General features: G+C 44.6%; 1 protein-coding gene across 2 annotated transcripts in view; it reads right to left on the reverse strand.

The window, feature by feature from the left end:
* The window catches only part of grhl1 (grainyhead-like transcription factor 1), a 16,807-nt gene extending 5,282 nt beyond the window's left edge, over window positions 1-11,525 (reverse strand). Inside the window, exons 1-10 of one of the 2 annotated variants that reach the window (XM_062523126.1) lie at window positions 11,376-11,525; window positions 9,140-9,326; window positions 8,705-8,778; window positions 8,003-8,369; window positions 7,128-7,210; window positions 6,364-6,520; window positions 6,138-6,249; window positions 4,547-4,641; window positions 2,294-2,540; window positions 1,822-1,955 (exon numbers count right to left, since the gene is read on the reverse strand). In XM_062523126.1, the coding sequence (XP_062379110.1) occupies window positions 1,822-1,955; window positions 2,294-2,540; window positions 4,547-4,641; window positions 6,138-6,249; window positions 6,364-6,520; window positions 7,128-7,210; window positions 8,003-8,369; window positions 8,705-8,778; window positions 9,140-9,326; window positions 11,376-11,395 (1,476 nt within the window). In that variant the 5' untranslated portion in view covers window positions 11,396-11,525. Of the gene's footprint in view, window positions 1-1,821; window positions 1,956-2,293; window positions 2,541-4,546; window positions 4,642-6,137; window positions 6,250-6,363; window positions 6,521-7,127; window positions 7,211-8,002; window positions 8,370-8,704; window positions 8,779-9,103; window positions 9,327-11,375 lie in introns of both variants that reach the window. The other variant, XM_062523125.1, reaches the window with a different exon arrangement.
* Window positions 11,526-19,785: the final 8,260 nt, after the last annotated feature.

The following is a 19,785-nucleotide window of genomic DNA, read 5'->3' on the forward strand; positions in this document are numbered from 1 at the left end:
TTGTTTTTATGTTATAATCGTTTTTTTTTTTTTTTTTTTTACCATTTTCAATTCAGAAACTTGAATGAGCCCTCACTGACTAACAACATATCAGTCAATCCTGCTTCAGCACTCTTTCCTTTCTTTATGTCATTTGCCGACTGACCCACAAAACATATGCACTAAAATGTTTATCATACTTTCAGAAATACATTCTATGGACATAATTATTTTCAACAGTGACATCTATTTTGCTATACTAACTTTCGTGGTTAACATCTATTATGTGGACAGAATTCTTTTCATTTACAAAATGAGTTTATTTTGTCCAGAGATGTGCATTTAGCCTTTTCTCCACAAACTGGAAAGCACAACAGTGAATTCAGTGCACAACATAAATAATCCTTGTTTTTCTGTGCATGAAACAATGCACTCCCTTCAATAATTCATGGACACAATACTACTGTATTAGTAAAGGGCAAAAGGGCATTTTGGCGTCATGTTCCATTGTTTCATGATAGAAGAATCTTTCACAACACAAAACACAATCTATCTAAGAAAAAAGCCACGCAAGACTTGCCATCCCATACTTGCGTGGCTGTTTTCTTGTTTAAAAGTCCCTGTTCAGCTTAACAACTCAGACTAGTAGTTAGCTGCTCAGCTGTCCGGCAGACGCCCAGAGGAGAATGAGACTGCTCATGATTATTTATGGCTTTTAGCTCCTTCCCACAGAACTCCACAAAGTGATCAAACACAGCATTTGACAAGAGGCGCCTTTCATGTAGAGGCCCAAACTCTGATAAGACGCTGACCAGGCAGTACATATATAATAAGAAGGCAAGCATATAGGACGGAGTTACTCGGAGGGGAAAACCGTGTGTTTTCCTCGTTCAGATTCAGATTTATGATGCATGGCCACAGATGATCGGGTACTGAGAAACAGAGACCTCCCTGGGCAATCCATCTTGCTTCTCCTAATAAATGCTGTAACAGCGCTCTCTCTCCACACACACACACACACACACACACACACACACACACACACACACACACACACACACACACACACACACACACACACACACACACACACACACACACACACACACACACACACACACACACACACACACACACACACACACACACACACACACACACACACACACACACACACAGTATGTTCCTTATTTGACTCCCCCAAAGCGAGAGTGTGGGAACGTTATCCAAGGCAAATATCCACAGGGCCCACCGCAGCATGGGAGTATTTGACATTGTAATTCCAAGGCCAGGGTGGAGCCGCAGACAGGAGGGGTCTGAGCGAGCATGTCCTGTACCATACACACTCCACACGTATTCCTCCTTATCTTATCAGGGGGCCTATGGATTGTGCGCGCTACATTACATTTGTCGGCCATGCAACGTTTAAGTTCACCTTTGCAACAGCAAATATCAAATCACACATCAATTCAAACATCTGGTGTGTGACAAGGTCGCAGATACCAGGGGGCACTGCCCTGTGCCACGGAACTGAGGTTCCAAGAATAACTTGTGTCAAGAGCACACATCCACACATAAACACATACCATTAATCTGCCTCTACTGCGGTGATGACCAGTCACATTCAACGACTACAACTGCAGGTTTTCCTTTCTGGTTTCCATTAGTAGCATCATAAAATCATTATCTGACATTACGGAATTGATTCAGTGAGAGAGACCATTTGGACAGCCCTCTACAGTATGTGAGCTAGGAATGAAAAGCTGCCCCCACACGACCAGCACATGTTACCACGCGGTGCCCTGAGGGAGGGACTACTCTGGGCAGCTCCGGGCAACTCACATGGCGCTGGAAGTTGGAGAAGTGGATGTCGGGGATGAAGAGGACGGGCTGCGTCTCCAGGTCCACCATCGCCTTGAAGATGGTGATGTCGCTCCGCTTGTGTAGCAGTGGCACCTTCACATCCACCGAGTGATCTTCAGTGGGGCAGAGAGAGAGAGACGGACATATTTCAGTGATAACACTTTTACAATTTATAACCATTTGTTCATAAAGACACTGTAGATATACTAGCATGGACATATATTTCAGCAGGACAATCCTATTGTTATAATTTCAAACAGGAAATGCAATTGCACATGGACATGGAATTACAACTAAGGATGATAAATATTATGGAGGCATTTAAAAGAAGGGAAGAATCAGCAGAGAAATTAAAGCAGAGTGTAAAAGTCTATGACCATGGGAGCAGGTAGAAGATCAGGCAACGATGCGGTCAACAGCTCTGTGATGGCTGGGAGTGGACGCTACTCACAGTTGCCCAGGTTGGCGTTGACGTCTGTGCTCTTGCCCTTCCTGCGCGACTGCTTGCGCTCCTCGTCGCGGATCTTCCTCTCGGCTCCCTTGTCGCAGAACACCTTGATCTGGCAGTAGGCGCGGTGGATGGGCTTGTTGCTGCGGTTGTTGTAGCTGTAGGTGTCGATCTGCAGGTTGAGGGGCAGACCCTTCACACCCTTCTGAGAGGAGAAGTCTGTGCTCAGGCAGTTCACCGAGATGAAGATCTGTGTGGGGATAGAGAGATAGAGAGACAGAGAGAGAATGGGAGAAAAGAGAGAGAGGGAGGGAGGGAGGTGAGTCAGGCAGTGGGATAAGACAATCTGACAAGAGGGGATGTTAATAATATTCAAATATTGGATAATGGCTAAAAAATAATAGAACAAGTACATGCATTACAATCTATTAAAATGTGTTATGGCAGGGCAAAATTTTAACACCAATAACACCAGATAACCTCAGGTGTTGATGTTGAAGCACAACAATCTGTGAATAACGTGATAATTACTGATACTGTCAATCAGCATACTTTCAATTATGATTGAAAAAAAAAATTTGATATAAACTGACGAGGAAACACAAATGCACACATGTAAAAACTCTTCAGATGGATCTGTTTAATTGGGGCGCTGACTGTCCTACGAGCCCAGTCACCTAAGAAGGCATATGTGTAGGCCTACAACTCCCTCTTCTGGTGCAGTCTAAGTACTCCAATGGGCGCTAAAGACATAAGTGACTTTGTTAAGCAAAACTTCCCTAAGCACTCAGTGGTAACTATATGTAAATTAAACACAGAACCTTTGTTGAGGGGAAGTCCAAAAATGTAAAATTTGATTTGCATAACTGCATCATAAGTTTATGTCAAAACAATGAACAGTGAACTTCTTTTAAGTGGTGCCACAAGGGGGCACCATTGAAACACCTGAAAATAATTTTCTCTCCTGAGTGACACTCATTGAGACACCTGCATGCTCGCCCATTCTCTTTCCGTGACACCTAACACCAGACCTCACGCACAGACAAACAACATGAGCTAATAAAAACGCACACACACACACACACACACACACACACACACACAAACACACACACGGATGAACATCCTCTGACTTCGGGGACTATCCAACAAAGTACTTCCTGGAGATGGGAGAAGGCAGACGGCCGAGAGAGTACAAATACACGGATGATGGATGTCCTATGATGTCAGTGTTGAAGTTCATGTACCTATGATGATGAGTATTGATGAGTATTTGTGAGTGGATTCTGCGCCATATTATGTATCTATAAACTGTATGTACCAAGAGAGGCCATGAAGCTCAGATTGATACTAAGAGTGAAGATTAACTTGTCAGCAGAAGGAACATAAATCCCTGAAGTGCTGAAAAAAGCACAAACCGGTTGAGAGAAAAAAAGAGAGTAGCTATCTGATTGGCATCATGAGGCTGACCAGGCAAGTATTAAGTGTTTCCGTCTGACAGGATTCCATCAGCCGTCACTAGTCGAACCCTGTTCTCAATTCCCTTCCCTCGCCATACGTTTCCTCATTCTTTGTCTTTCCGTGCAGAGAGAGCGTCTTACTCAGAAGATGTACACGGTGTACTGGTGTACTACTGTAGGTGGTGAGTGAAGAGTGATTGAAGTGTGTGAAAAGACCACACACATACAAACACATACGCACACGTGTACACACCCTCAGATAGACTAACGTGTAAAAGGCACACAGACACAGGCGCACACACACACACACACACACACACACATACACACACACTCCATTTTTCCCTCACATACACATGGCACACACATAGAAATGCTCACACTCACTAACATTTACATATCAAATAAAGATTAAAGCCAAGATAAACCAAAACGCATCTTGCTTCCTTGTTCAGTGTTCAGAGCATCTCAACACTGGTCTAGCAACTATTGTGTGACTCAGACAAATGTTTCAGCAGATACTCATCCTAACCCAAATCTCATGCACAAGCAGAAATCACAGTTGACACGACAATCACCAGAGCAATTACTGAAGGAAAATACTTAAAGCAACATCATATGAACCCTATCTCCATTCCATCATGTCTTTCATGCAATCCAAAAACACGATCATGCCCGAATCACACGCCACTTCGCTTTTGTTTCATTCTACTGTATATTTTTTGATTTGTGAAAAGTAGGACACAGATAGAGGGGGCTACCCAGCCAGTGAGTGTGTGGGCCTTTGAGGCCTTACCTTTGCCTCCTCGTTGATGTCCCAGGTGAAGGAAATGGCGTTGTAGGAGATCTCCTCGATGTTGCTGATGGTGTTGAAACTCTCCTTGTAGTCGGCTGTTCGACCAAAGAGGGACGAAGACAGTGGACAGTGGAGAGAGAGAGAGAGAGAGAGAGAGAGAGAGAGAGAGAGAAAGAGAGAGAGAGAGAGAGAGAGAGAGAGAGAGAGAGAGAGAGAGATGGGTGACAGAAATGAGAGACGAGCCGATGAAAAGGTGTGTAGGTGCGAGCGGATGGAGATGGAGGAGTGGAGTGTTCCACAAGTGTGAAACGAGCAGTAAAAATATGCTGGACACAAAACTTCAGTACCTCTCGGACCACATTTTTGAAACGGGTAGAACTGGCCTTCCACATCGCCACATAACTAGATTGCCGTGGGAGTGGCTGTCAATACTGCAATTTCTGGTTCCTCTCAGATTTGTCCATATAGAGATATTTGCATTGTCAGAGATGTTAGAAATGAACAGACAAACTGTAGGCTCTCTGACTTTCACAAAGCCCCAGTTGTGTGGCATGGTAATTGTACCCCTTGGTCAACAGGCCACTAGGCAATAACTTAACTTTCCCCTGTCAGAGGTTGCTAAGCTCTTTACACACACACACACACACACACACACACACACACACACACACACACACACACACACACACACACACACACACACACACACACACACACACACACACACACACACACACACACACACACACACACACACACACACACACACACACACACTGAGCACTGTGCACACAGGCAGAGACTGATCACTTCAGGTCATGCTCTCCCTATACAGGGTCAAGCAGTCAGAAATGCCAGCAAACTGCAGACCAATAAACAAATCATCCAAACCACCACATCACCTCTGTCTGTCCCTCATAACACATCCACTCACAATGCAATGTACTGTGAGTGGATGTCTACATGTCTACATTATACTATTTCCATATCTTCTATTCGTATATGGTCATATGGTCAAGAAGGGACATGGGAAATGGCTTTCAGTATTTTTTAACGAACTTGCATTTTTCAGTTCAACTGACGCCAGTTCAGTTCATTCGAGTTGAGAGTCAGCATGTGGCGGCGAGGCACAGTGCTGATGAGGGCTAGCATGGGGGAGGGGCACTGTGTACTGTACACTGCAGGTGGACACAACAGCAAATGGCGCAGAACAGACCCTTTGCTTCAGCTCAACGTCGGAACGGAAAAAGGCTGACGTTTGTAAAGTGATGTGAATGGACCATCACCACCAGCTGGTGTCTACCGTGTGGCCTTTAGGAAACTACGGTGATCTTTTGAGTTGGGTATGTTCTAAAAACAGGGAGCCCTAATTTCATTGACAGGCAAGAAGCAAAGCGTCACATGCATGACCTGAAGCTATTGTGTACTATGTGGGAGCATTGTGACTGTGGACCTACCCATATTTGCACTTTCATGGTAATGAATGAGCTAAATGAGTTTGCTCAGTTATTAAATGAGCTTTGGCTTTGTTTTTTGCTAGTAGCCCGACATTGCTTGTTGACAATTTAAAAGTCTGGTGTCTGGCCCTTACCGATGTCAATGCATCTTTGCTTGGCTGTGTGCTGTCTGGAGTGCCAGTACTTCCAGTGTTTCAGCTGGTCGTCTCTGCACTTGTCCTCCCCAAAGACCACCATCACCACACTCTGAAACACAGAACATCCCATAGTCACATACACAGCGCACCTAGACATTTCAAACCAATTTACACGTGAGACATGTAGCCATGTCTTCCTGTGGAAAAGGCAAAAGACACTCACTCGCACTTTGCTGATGGGGTGCTGGAGCATTTTCCCGTTGTCGATCTCCCTGAGGCTGATGGGATAGAACTGGCCCTTGTTGAGGTAGGTCATCGTGCCGTCGCCTGACTTCTGACGCAGAGACTTTGAAGCCTCAAGTGTGTATTCAAAGTTGTTGCTAATGAGACAACGAAAAAGGAATGATCAATTATCACTTGGTCATTATATGTGTATATGTCTCTGAAAAAAATATTCATGTTCATCGCCCACGCGAGGTAGTCCAATTAGTATTATGCTTCCGTTATTAGCAGTATTTGTGTACGATTCTGTAATAGAATAGAATACTTTTTTGATCCCGTGAGGGAAATTCAGTTCTCTGCATTTAACCCAATTTAACCGAATTAGTGAACACACAACACACAGTGAACACACAGTGAGGTGAATCACACAACCCAGAGCAGTGAGCTGCCTGCCCAACCAGCGGCGCTCGGGGAGCAGTGAGGGGTTAGGTGCCTTGCTCAAGGGCACTTCAGCCGTGGTGGACTGGTCGGGGATCGAACCGGCAACCCTCCGGTTACAAGCCCGATGCGCTAACCAGTACACCACGGCTGCCCCTAATTGTGGAGACCGTGACCTCTATTCACGCCGTGTGAGGATCTTAGCACTAATGCGGTCAATTGATCTGACGGTGGGACTCCCAGGTGACTGGGGGAGTGAATGGGGCCACTGTCGGCGTGTCGTGTGCTGGCTGGCACCGCGGCCGGCCGGCCTTTTGCCTGGCTTACCCAGACACGGCATCAAAAGTGGAGAACTCGTCCTGGCCGATGGAGGACATGCGTAACTGGAGCTCCCCTGGGAACGCGAACACCTGTGGAGCACAAAAGAGGGGTGAGCGAGAGCGCCCGGCTTTAACACAAACACCCGGGACAGGCCAGCGAGAGAGAGAGAGAGAGAGAGTGAGGGAAAGAGAGAGAGAGAGAAAGGGAGAAAGAGAAAGAGAGCTCCCAGGGCAGCTAGTCTCAGCTCAGGGAAAACAACTCCCCCCCCCCCACACACACACACACACTTCACACACACATACAAATACATTCACACAAACACACACACACACACACACACACACACACACACACACACACACACACACACACACACACACCTCCTCCCACCCCCAGCGTCCCTGTGTAAAGGGTTTTGTTGGGCTGCCCTTCGGAAGGTAATCCCCCCTTCAGGTTTTAATACAGAGAGGGGAGAGAGCGAGAGAGAAAAGCTTTATCCATTGTGAGAGGAGGGGTGGGGGGGGGAATACAGCACTTTATTGTGCATGGGAGACAATGGTGTAATGACATGCTAGCTGCTATTTTGGCATGTTCAAATAAAACCAGGAAGGCTGAGCAAAGTGATGGCTCCAGAGCCTTGGATAAATGGGGTATTGTCTAAAGGAAGAGACGCGAGTTGCGAGTTGTGTGTGTGTGTGTGTGTGTGTGTGTGTGTGTATGTGTGTGTGTGTGTGTGTGTACACGTCTGTCTCTGGTTTCCGAGGGAGAGAGTGTGATTGTGTTTGCCTATGTGTTAGTGATGGAGACGGGCTGAGAGGCAGACTACAAGAGCGAGCTGAACTAAATGGGCGGGTCAAGAGGGCTATCTGATCCTCACGCACCTCTTGGCCTCCGTCCTTGAAGGTCTCCGGGAACGTGGAGTCGGGGGTGCGCGGCTGACCGCTGGGGCTGAACTGGCTGTGGGCCAGCTGTCTCTCGTACGCGGCGGTGTGGCTGTCTCGCTCCGAGCACTGGGCCCCGGGGATCGTCACCGAGAATCCACTCGACTGCCCCTCCGTCTTGATAGGGTAGGTGGGCATCGTCGCTATGGAAAGGGTGACCGTGGTGTCCGGGGAGGGGAAGAGCCCCCGCTTGTCCTGGGCCAGCTGGTTCCCCGGCAGGACGATGTTGAAGGGAACTCCCTTCAGGACCTGGATCTTGCCCTCTGCGGTCGCCATGGATGTCTCTGGAAGTGGACCCATTAGGTTCCTGGGTGTAAGGCAAGAGTGGAAGAGAGCGCAGATGATGTTCATCAGACTAAATATGATGATATGAACATACACAGTGCACTGAAGCGTGAAGTGTGGTGGATCTTGGCATGACCTTCAATCCAGAGAGTCAGATTCAATCTTAAGAGTAGAGCTAGATAACAGTTAACTAACACTCCAAAACACACCCTCCTCTCCTCGCTCACATATGCACAAAAACACATACACACACACACACACATGCACGTACACATATGCACACACTTATACAAAAACACACACACACAAGCAATTATGAGCTCATAAAGCTATCGCTTCAAAGCTATGGGATGCTACCTTTTGTTGTGATCCACATCAGAGCCCAGGACGTCGGTCTTTTGCTGGGGTATTGTTCTCTTCTCTCGGGGCACCTGGGGAAGGCAAACACAGCGTCTATTAGCCCGACAGCAGCCAGTGGTCTCACCAGCTGGTCAATAACAGCTGAGCCATAGACCACAGATGTGATGTCAATCTACATCTTTATGCAAGTCTCTTTATACGCGTTGTACACCATCTATTTTTGTTTAATTTTACATCCAATCCCAATATTGGGGGCAATGGATCCTCTCCCTTCCAATTCTGGATTTCTACCCACACTTTTTGAAATGCGACTAATCTAAACATCACGTATTCAAATGTGTTGAATGATGCGCTCATCTCTGAGATGCACCACTCTGGACGGACTGGAGAACACACCCATGAGTTGGTTTGTGACCTGGCATCTCCAGGTACCTTGTAGTAGTCATAGAGGAGGCCCAGGGCGGCGGCACTGTCCTCGTCGCCGTTGATGCTCATCATGGCCTTGGTGGCGGCGGTCAGCGGGTTCTCCAGGAACGACTTCCACGCCTCGTCCTCCGTGGTGAAGGAGCGGCGCTGGCTGTAGGTGGGGTCATTCTGCAGCACGAGCACCGCCCTCTTACTGCGCGGGAGACAGGAGAGAGGGGAATGGAGATGAGCAGAATGAGCCAGTTATAAAGAGTGTTCGACAAACAGACAAACAGATGACAAGTAAACAGATAGACAGACAGATAGATAGATAGATAGATAGATAGATAAATAGATAGATAGATAGGGGTTAGTGGGATGTGTTTTGATGTGATACACTGGATGGTCAACATGACTATTCTTGAGGAACAGGGGAGAAAGGGGCCATTGTCTCGTCAAATGTCAAAATCTATAAGTAGCCAACCAGTGACGCGATTGAGCAACAAATCTCAGCACTGGTAAGCACTTCCCGTTTGACAAGATGTTCTACTGGATGGACCGGTAAATAGGAATGATGATGGAAGCCAACCGTGAACCCCGAGCAGCATCTCTTTTGACATTCCATTGGTCTCTCATAAAGGCGAGTGGGCTTTTTTTTGTTTACAAAACCTGTTATGGGACAGCGTTGAGAAATACTTGCCACCCACGTCATCAACGTCTTCATCAAAAACAAGAAAGAACTATTGAGTGCTCAGTTCCCAAAACCGCGGTTTGACAATAAAGGGGTATATTAAACCAGTTCTTCAATTTCCTCAGTAAAAACATCATCATATTTACCATACAAACAATTTTCTTTTTTTTTCTTCATTATTTTTTTTTTCTTCTTTGACTTTTTAGAATGGCCCATGCATAATTCTACACGTATAGGACTCTTACTAAAGAGGGGTCACATCATTTGTAAAGAAAATCACTGGGCAACTACACCAAACTACTTAACAAGTTGTTTTCACTTGACTAACTACAACGGTGTTGTTGTCCAGTAGACCTAAGGGTCATCTACAGTTAAACGGATTATGAGTAATTTAATATCTAATTGTGCTATTCTTTCAAGTCCGATTTTAGATTTGCAACCTGATAGATCCGTTATTCAGTGTCAATAAAATTCAATGGTCATGCAATCCATGTTTAAAACAAAAGACTCTGCCGTGCACAAAATCTGTAATCACTATGTTGTGAGCCTATGACAATACTTAGGCTACTACGGCAAAAACCCTCTAGTTCTAAGATGTTTTTTTTTCTTTTATTATTATACATTTTACATTTGTCTAAAATTGTCTGACATTGTTGTCTTTATATTGTTTTCAGTAAGTTGGGCCTTAAGTTAATTAGAATGAATAAGCAACTCTAGGGGCATAGCATATCAATATATTCTCCATGTAACAGTGTATAGGTATAACAGGTATATACATATTTAAATAGAATAAAATGTAGGCTACAGAGTACATTGATTCTAGAGCAAATTAAGGAGAATCAATCAAACAAGTAAATACATTTGTGTGTCTGTAACCTCTGTTATAAAACAAACTAGGTAGAGCTTAAACATTGTTCTTCTGTAGAAACAGCCAACGCCTAATGGGTGTACGATTTCACTAGAGTCAACAGTCTCCTTGTATTGTCATTGCCCTCAAAATTTTACAAAACTTAGCCCAGTATGCCATGACGCTTGTATTCAATTCAAACTTCGACACGCATTATATTAGTAGCCTAGGTCTAGAAAGGAATTAGACAAGTCACAAGCATAGTTCTATGCACCAGAATTGACCAAGTAAAATGTGAAAACACACAAAAAAAGTTTAGTTTTTGGATGACCAAAATATTAAAATGAAAGGACCCGTCCGTGTCCATTAACTACCGTTGTTTTCTAGCGACCTTCTCCCAGCGCGACAGGTGCAGCTACACCTGTACGCGTGCAGGCTGAGACATGACGCGGGGAGCATAGCTCAGCAGCCAGACCGACAGTTATGAAGCCGAAATCAGGCGGAGAGAGATAGATCTAGGCAAACAAGGAGTTTTGGTAGGCGATGATTTCCCACACTGAAAACAAGATCATTCCACCTGTAGCCTACTGGCATGAGTTAAGCTGCGATTTGTAAACCTAATATTTTTGTATAAACTATCCAGATGATGTCCATAAACAGTTCTAAGATGCCCACATAGTGGTTCCTCTGGACTTCGAGTTCAACTGGTGACTGAAATCACTTACTTGTCATGCTCCTCTGACATGTCTATCGGTCGAACTGGACTTTCTAGTTGGTACTGTAAATCCGATCTGTCCTCTTTCCTTGGGAAACACACGCGGGATCAGGGCCACGCTAAAGTTGTGTCTGGTCTGCAAGAACGGGTTTTGTTGGCTTTTCTCGCTTTTTGGGATATACTCAGAAATTAAGGCCGGTTTTACCTGTGCCTGGCCATTGGATTGGATTACCTCTACCTGTGAGGCGGGGCTTACAACAGACATACAGGTTGCCTTTCTCTGATAGGACGAGACGTGGGTTTGGTTAAAGTTATTATCTACAGCCATTAATTTTCACTCAGGAGCCAGTAACGGTTTGCATCATAGGCTATAATATAGCCTACTTTTATAGTACAATACTTTTCTATATGCTAAATTTAAACAGTTAATCTCCATTCACTCTTAATTCTTCTGAAGACAAAATAATAGAGGAAGGGTTTTGGGCAAGCACAGTCTCTAAGAATTTTAAACGAAAGTGAAAGTTTATGTTTATAGTAGCCTATCTGGCAGACGCTTTTGTCCAAAACAGCTTACAGTAGCCTAGGCCTAGTTTCAAAAAGAAGTTGAAAAGGCTACATAAAGCATAACAGCCTAATAATCACAGTGATAACATCTATGATCAACTATGAAAATCATGAGTTTTCATATTATCAAAAAATATAAACATAAAGCATAACTCTGAAAGATATGATGAATTAAATAAGAGCAAGGTGAACAGATGAGTCTCTAAACATTTAAACCCAAAACCCAAAACACAAGAACATAGAACATTAGGTAACTCCACCAATGAGGAATCACTGAGGAAGAGTCTTGACTGTGGATGGTCACAGAGCTTATATGAGAGCTCATCAGAGCTCATTAGAGGACTGCAGTGGCCGAGAGGGGACATAGAGCTGGATCATTGAATTCAAACAGGAGCCGATCCAGTCAGTGTCTAGGCCAGTGAGGTAGGCTACTGTATGTGAATTTAATTCTGGCTGGTGTAGGAAGTCAATGAAGAATCACTAACAGAAGGGTTACACGTGTTTATTTTGGCTGATTAAAAACCAGACGTTAAGAGAGAACTACAAATTTTGCATATAAAGTGGGATTAGGGTGCTGTCTAAATAACACCAGCATCAATGCAACTCAACCACAGGGGAAATTTGATGAGTCTGCCACCTGGCTTAATTGAAAAGATCATGTGGTCTACCTTATGACCCAGATGTCTGTATCTACAGAATGTCTGATCCAACCCTGAACAACCCTGACCCAAATCCAACTTATAATAACTCTGTGCTGTTTGAGTGCGGAAGTTCTTCTCTGCACTTGTTTTGTGAGACTGTCTCGTCATTGTCCCTAATAGGCAAAATGCACCTCCATTTCAGAGGGTCATCATACAAACAAGCATCCCTCACCGAGAACTAACAGTTGCCCCTCATGTGTCGATTTATAGATAAGTATAGATTTGTAGATATGTATCTACACTGATATGCAAAGTTGTTCAGATAACGCCTAATAGTTACACTCCACTGTCTCTAGATCAATCTACAAAGATTGTAAAGACTCTGGGAACAAAACATCTCCTCTGTGTTTCAGTACACATCAGCCATTTAAGTGGATTAGGCTTAAAGAAGACAAGGACTTAACACAGTTGTTCTCCTTAGCAGGGAGAGAATTAGAGATGCTATCCAGTGTGTAAAGGATATGATATGACTGAATTACAGTAGGTAAACACATGACCCCCCCTACACACACACATACACACACATAGACACACACCTCCCCCATCAATGTCCTGCTTTATTGTTTATACATCCCATTGGAGAGACACCTGCTTCTCCCGCGAGCTTGTTTATATTTGCATTGGGCTCTTGGGCGGCTGAGATCTAGTCAGGAGGTGAGATCATCCACGAGCAAGACAACACAGGGCTGATGACTCAGACAGATATTAGCATTTCAGAAAGGTAGGGGTAGAGACTACTTTTGGCCCTCAGGACAAATGCTTGTTAATGAGTCAAATTATGTTTTATTCTAAAATCTGACAATATTTTACATTTACAATAGAATTCTCTATAGATTGATAGGCTACAATACATCACCTTATAGTTTGATATTTTAAATAGAGAGCTTCTTACAAAGGTATACATGACATAAGCAAAGCATTTTGATGTTTGTAGTCCATAAATGTCCACGGATTCTTGCTCCCTCACTCTGTTTCATGTTGTTCCTCATCAGACAGTTAACTGTCCTCCCAGCATGTGATTAGTACCTGTTTGAACTGCCTATTTGTTTAGTGGGAATCAACAGTCTTATGTGGTAACCCACCCACCAAATTCAACTGTCCTCTCCCTCTTTCTCTCTCTTCCTCGATCTCCCTCTTTTACTCTCTCCCTCTCTCTCATTCTCTCCCTCTCTCTTCTTCTCTCCCTCTCTCTCTTTCTCTCTTGTCCTCCATCTCCCTCCCTTACCCTCTCCCTCCTCTCTCTCTCTCTCTCTCTCTCTTTCTCTCCTTCATCCCGGAGTTCTTCACAGTTGATGTGAAGCCTTTTTCTACCTGTCATGACACAGTGTACACCTCTGGCACGCAAAAAAAGACCAGGATGTGATGGAAATGAGATGCAAATGCAATCATTTCTCCGGGGGTTTGGACTTGTTCGGGGCTGATCGTCACATGATAGGCCTAGGGGGGCTTCTCACAAACAACTTTTTTTCTTTTTCTTTTTTTAAAAAAGCATTAATCTTTCATTGTGTGTCTTTGTGTGCATGTTTTTTTCTGCATGGTGAGGAATGACTTTATCAATTTCATATTGCTGTTATATGCAATCGTCATCTAAAAACTAAAAACTCTATCACAGGGAATAGCTTATCTTGTGTGGTGTATGTTTTCTCCCGGTTGGAGGCACAAATAAACATGTCTGCCAGCGAGGTGGCTGTGCTGAGCTGGCCTGTTTTCTCCAAAGCTTCGCTGGGAAGATGTTATCATGGCTCTCCCTCTGCTTACAGTGCAAACACTCTGGAGGGTGAGGGTACCACTGACCCCCATGCAAATCCTCCCTCACCTAACCCCCCCTTTCATTTTCCCTCCCTCCCGTGAGGTGAGCACTGTCTCCATGTCTCCAGGTGTTATGGGATGTTGGGATGATTTGTCATGGAGTTTGTTGATGTTTTTCATGGCTTGCTGAGCGTGGCAGCAGGCGGCAGCTCTCTGTAAAATGGCCACTCGTAACGGCTTAGAATCACCGTTATTGCTACAAACAACGGGAGGAGTAATGGGAAACCTAGAACTTTCCCAGATCCGCTGAAGACACAAACAGACTTCTTTAAGTTTCAAGCAACATCCTTAACCCAAGGCTTCCAGATAACATCTAATAATAATGGGGCATGAGTGTTCTCTGTTACGAGTTATATTGGTATTTCCCAACATGCTGTTCTCAGAGGCCTGTTATGCTGGCCTGAGTGAAAATGGCTTTAGTCTCTGATCTGACTCTACATCAATTGATCGGACAGATATCAAAACGGCTTCCAGCATGAGCTGATGGGAAAAGGTTTCCATCTTAGGTGGCCAACCCAGGTAATACTTATCCTCCTTCTTTTGTCCCCAACACGTTCTCATTTCTGTATGTCAGAGGCACAGTGTTCACTTACAAGTTGTGTGATTTATCTCTATAACATGGGACAATGGCTGTTGACATGGAGATTTACTTAGGGTCTCAAATACCAATTAAACTATAGTGAACTCTGACAAAAGATTCTGAAGAATTTCACAGTTTCAGAACTAATCCTCTTCCATAGCAACTGAATTGTGTGCCATCCTTATTGAAAGTAACTGGTTGACCTGCCTTTCACTGGTGCTAACAAGTTTGCCCTAGCGCTTTTGTTTCTCTCCTCTCCTGAGGTAGACCGCAGGTCCAAACACGTTCACCGTCAGATGAGCATGTCCTGTCAGCTTCAACACGCAGGCGTATTGTTTGGCAACAAGTTCCTTTTTCCATAACTGATGTCATGTGGTGTTTATTGGCTTGTGATACATAAGATATTTAGAAACATGTATCAGTACTGATTAACTGCACAGAAACCTGTAGAATGCCTGTTGAAAGTCATACGTGCACTTTTCTTGTGGTTTAAAATAGTACATGCTGTTCTGGGGAAATGGAGAGCTTTAGCCTGAAGGTATGGCAACGGAACTGCAAACTTTGTACAATGTTCAGTTCAGAGTAAATTGAGCTAGTGATTATCATAAGTATGGCATGGTAAATAAAGCGCTGTTTGAGGAATCAGTTGGAATAACAACGTTTTGTTTGATGGGTTATTTGGAATCATGTAGGATGCCAAGTCGTAAGTGGGCTGCAACTGACTGAAGACATGTGTATTTTGTAGACCTGCAATACAGACACATTATCTGTTAACTGTTACAGTACCACAGGCCCAGACATTTCCACTGGTAAAAGCCAAGCTATGGCAGAATGCCTATCCAAACCACCCTTCATCTCATCTTTCCCACAGATCTAGTCTGTTGATCATACAGTATCATGCTAGGCAACATCTCAGTGTTTAGAGATTCACCAGGGAACAGTGGCATTTTAGCGTGTAGATCAAGGAGGACACAGGAGGACTCTGCTCACCATATACCCTGATTACCTGATCTGTGTGAGGCACCAATGAAAGCAAGACAAGAGCGCTAAGCAGTACCTGCATGAGGCTGTATGTGGAAAGCGGTGGAAGAAGCTGGTATAGGCTATCAGCGCCATGCGACAAACCCTAAAGTTGCAAGTTCAGAGACTGCCAGCAGCAGCTATGCTGGAATGCACCCAGACAGACTCCACTGCATTCTCATCAGATCACTGAGCATTCAAACTCCCCCAAAGAGTGTGTGTTTTCCAAGCACACCTTTAGCAATCCTTTGCACTACATTAGTTCTGCTGGCCATTTTGACAAAAATGACTGGGTGCAATGTTATGGTACAGTGGATCCTCAGAAAACAAACTCATGGACTTGGTGCTGCTTCGTTCCAAAAGTGTGTGTGTCTGACTGTTTCTCAAGCATTCCTTTTCCACGGGTGTCCGTTCTGCATGTGACGGCATGCTAATGCATCCTGAACATCTACCAACTGTAATGATGCCACAGGGACGGTTGGAATGGAATCACGTACCTCTTTTCCTCCTTCTTTCTCTCTCTCTCTCTCTCTCTCTCTCTCTCTCTCTCTCTCTCTCTCTCTCTCCCTCTCTCTCTCTCCAACCAGGAAGGAGTGTCTAAAACCTGCAGTAGGACATCTTCTTTCAGGTATGTGGTGAGAAGGATTGTTATCACTGAAGCACATGACAATGTCTGAAGTCTCTCTTTCTCTCATACCCTCACATCCCCACCTTCCGCTCTGTGTGTATGTCTTCATATCTATCTATTACCGCCAATCTCTGTTGGTCACAGAGGATCAAAGTAAAATCAAGTAAGATCCAGACAGTCTGACAGGTTAACCTGTTTGGCAGAATCTAAAGGAAAGTAAACAGCAAGAATGCCCCCCTGCCTCACCCGGTTAGGCCTCTTTTTCAGCCCAGGCAAGTTTCCTGTGACTGTGATTTGTAGAAGGCATAACTGAACACACACACACACACACACACACACACACACACACACACACACACACACACACACACACACACACACACACACACACAAAGAGAGAGAGTTCTACACCCTTCCAAAAATATCATAGCTGTCACAGCAGTTTACACAGCTGAGCTAAAAATGTCCCATATAAACAATGTGACGGATAGTCTACACGTATGAATATTAGCCTACCGAACTAAACTCTTCGATCCGGACCTGAGTTTGTTTGAACCAATGGTTCAATTATTTTTGCTAATGTGAACTCAGTCTACATAGTAGGCTATAGTTTGCTAGAACTCCAGGAAGATTCTAATGCTATCTGTTCCAAAACCAAGAATAAGCCAAGCAATATTGATGAATAGTGTGTGACATAAACATGCCCAGGTGCACAAACAGAAATGTAATGTGAACACAGACCGGCTAGGTCAGGGCTAAGGGGGAGTAATCACACTCGGGTTCAGTCCAGTTAAGCGGACCAAGTGAAGGCAACCTTGATGGCCACTTAACATCAGGCTTTCTAACCAGCATAGCCTCCCAATGATTGACCTTTGATTGTGTTTTTGCAATAACACCATTGTCCAGGGTTCAAAGGCATGGAGTACCACAGGCCACCTGTAGATGGTGATGTTGCAGCTGACAGTGGCCATAGACCACAGTGCAATGCATCAACAGGAGAAGATAACTTTAGAGCAGCAGACATAATAATAATGACCAGTGGGCTGTCTGTCAGCCAGAAAAAGGTCAGAGAAACATCTATGAACCCATGTTTCCAGACAATTTCAAGACCAATTTCCAATTTCCAGACCATACCTGAACATAATTTGGATATGTTTCTGTGGGTTTTGACTATTAACATAATCAACATCAAGACAGAGTATAGCAACATTAATGACTAAGTTCACTTTCTTATTTTTCTTTCCCAAATGTCCAATGGAGAACCCTAAAGGATCCTTAACTGTGCATTGGACAGAAGGCAGTCCTTTGTGCCGTGCCATGCTACCTAACTCACATTTCAATTCTGGATCATTTTCTCTCTTTCTGTCAGACATTCACACGTGCACTCACACATATACACACTCACACTCACTCACACACACAAAACACACACACACACACACACACACACACACACACACACACACACCTACACACACACACACACACACACACACACACACACACACACACACACACACAATGTGTCCAGTATAAAACTTGAACCAGTGATTATGTGCTCTCCTGCTGGGATGGGGAGTGTGAGACAAAGAAGTTTTGCCACCAAATCCTCGCTCCTCTGTTCCTTGCGGAGAAAGAGGAGGAGGTGTTGGAAGGGAGCTTTCCCTATTCCTCCCGACCACAATGCAGACCGCTAATCCCCCTTAAGCACTGACTGAAAGGGGCCTGAGTGGCCCCGCTCCCCAGAAGACAGCGCCGAGAAGGAGGAGAAGGAGGAGGAGGAGGAGGAGGAGAGGTGCCTGAGTCTTGATCCGGGCTTGGAGGATCTCGGGGGCATGTTCAAACATGCGGCAGTTTCAGTTGTACCCCGGCCAAAACTTGGCGCCTCGATTACAGGTGAGCGGGGAGAGGCAAGGGTAGCACGCAGACAAGGACTGGCCACTTGTGTAGGTGTATTGTATAGCAGACATACTGTAGAAGGGGGACATGAGGTTTTCCCCCCCAAGTTGACTGTGGGCTGTTCAGCCTCCTCCCTTTCTGTTTCCCAGGTTCCTGGCTGCTGATGGTGAGAGGGAGGATGTGTCTCTCACACAATGATTTGCACGTTGTGTTTCTCAGCAGCGCGGCCGGGGGGGGGGGGGGGGGGGGGGGCTTTTCCCGCGAAGCCTGGGAAAAACGGAGGGAAAAATCCCACAAAGATTCAGCCCCTCCCAAATACACTCTTACAACGAATGTGTTGGAAACAACACAACTTGCATTGATTTGAACACATCATTGTGTCCAGATAAGGCCAACACGGTTGTTGTTTTTTTAATTTGCTACACAATATGTGTTAAAATAACACAACTTGTATTGAAAACAACACAACTTTTGTTTTAATTGTTTTAATAGTACAATCATGTTCATGCTATTCCTGTCACTGTTTTACCAGGAATAAGGATAAAAGCGTGACAAGAATAATGACACTAAGCTGGTTTCTGTATGAAGATAAAGACAGTTTTCAGGCATGAATAACTCCACTGTGTTAGAACATGCAAGATGTTATGTACCAACATTTGTTTTTAGAAGAACAACAGTGCACAGCGTTCCCCTGGATCAAAACAAATACTGAAACTTGGAAAGGGGTTGAAAACGCTAGTTTTTCACAACATACTGTATGTCACTGTGCCACCCCTAAACCGCCAATTAGCCTGTTTCTTGGGGCTGTTCTCAATCTCAAAAAGCCATACTGGTTGGAAGGAAAAGCCGTGAGGCTGTTGGGACGACTTAACGCACTCAAGGCGAGATGACATATACTTCAAAACAGTCAGTTTCACTTGAACCTGAGCCAAGCTACCCACCCACGGGGAGGAATGCAGATGCTAAGGTGTGTGTCTGACTCTTCACTTGCAAGCTAACTCATGCTCCCTCTCTTCTTGGTCCCCAGCCCAAGATCAGACACCCAATACTTCTCCCTCTGACCACTGGTTTGGATGGGCTGTTTTGGCAGTTGAGTTCCATTTTCATGGTCAGAGTAAGTTGTAACACTGACAAGGAGGTCATTATATTGTCACTTTATTTCCATATATTCTGAACAAAAGTAATTGAACAAAAAACAATCATAATTGAAATAAATACA

Source organism: Sardina pilchardus, chromosome 20 (genome assembly GCF_963854185.1).
Source record: "Sardina pilchardus chromosome 20, fSarPil1.1, whole genome shotgun sequence".
In the NCBI taxonomy this organism is placed as follows: Eukaryota; Metazoa; Chordata; class Actinopteri; order Clupeiformes; family Clupeidae; genus Sardina; species Sardina pilchardus.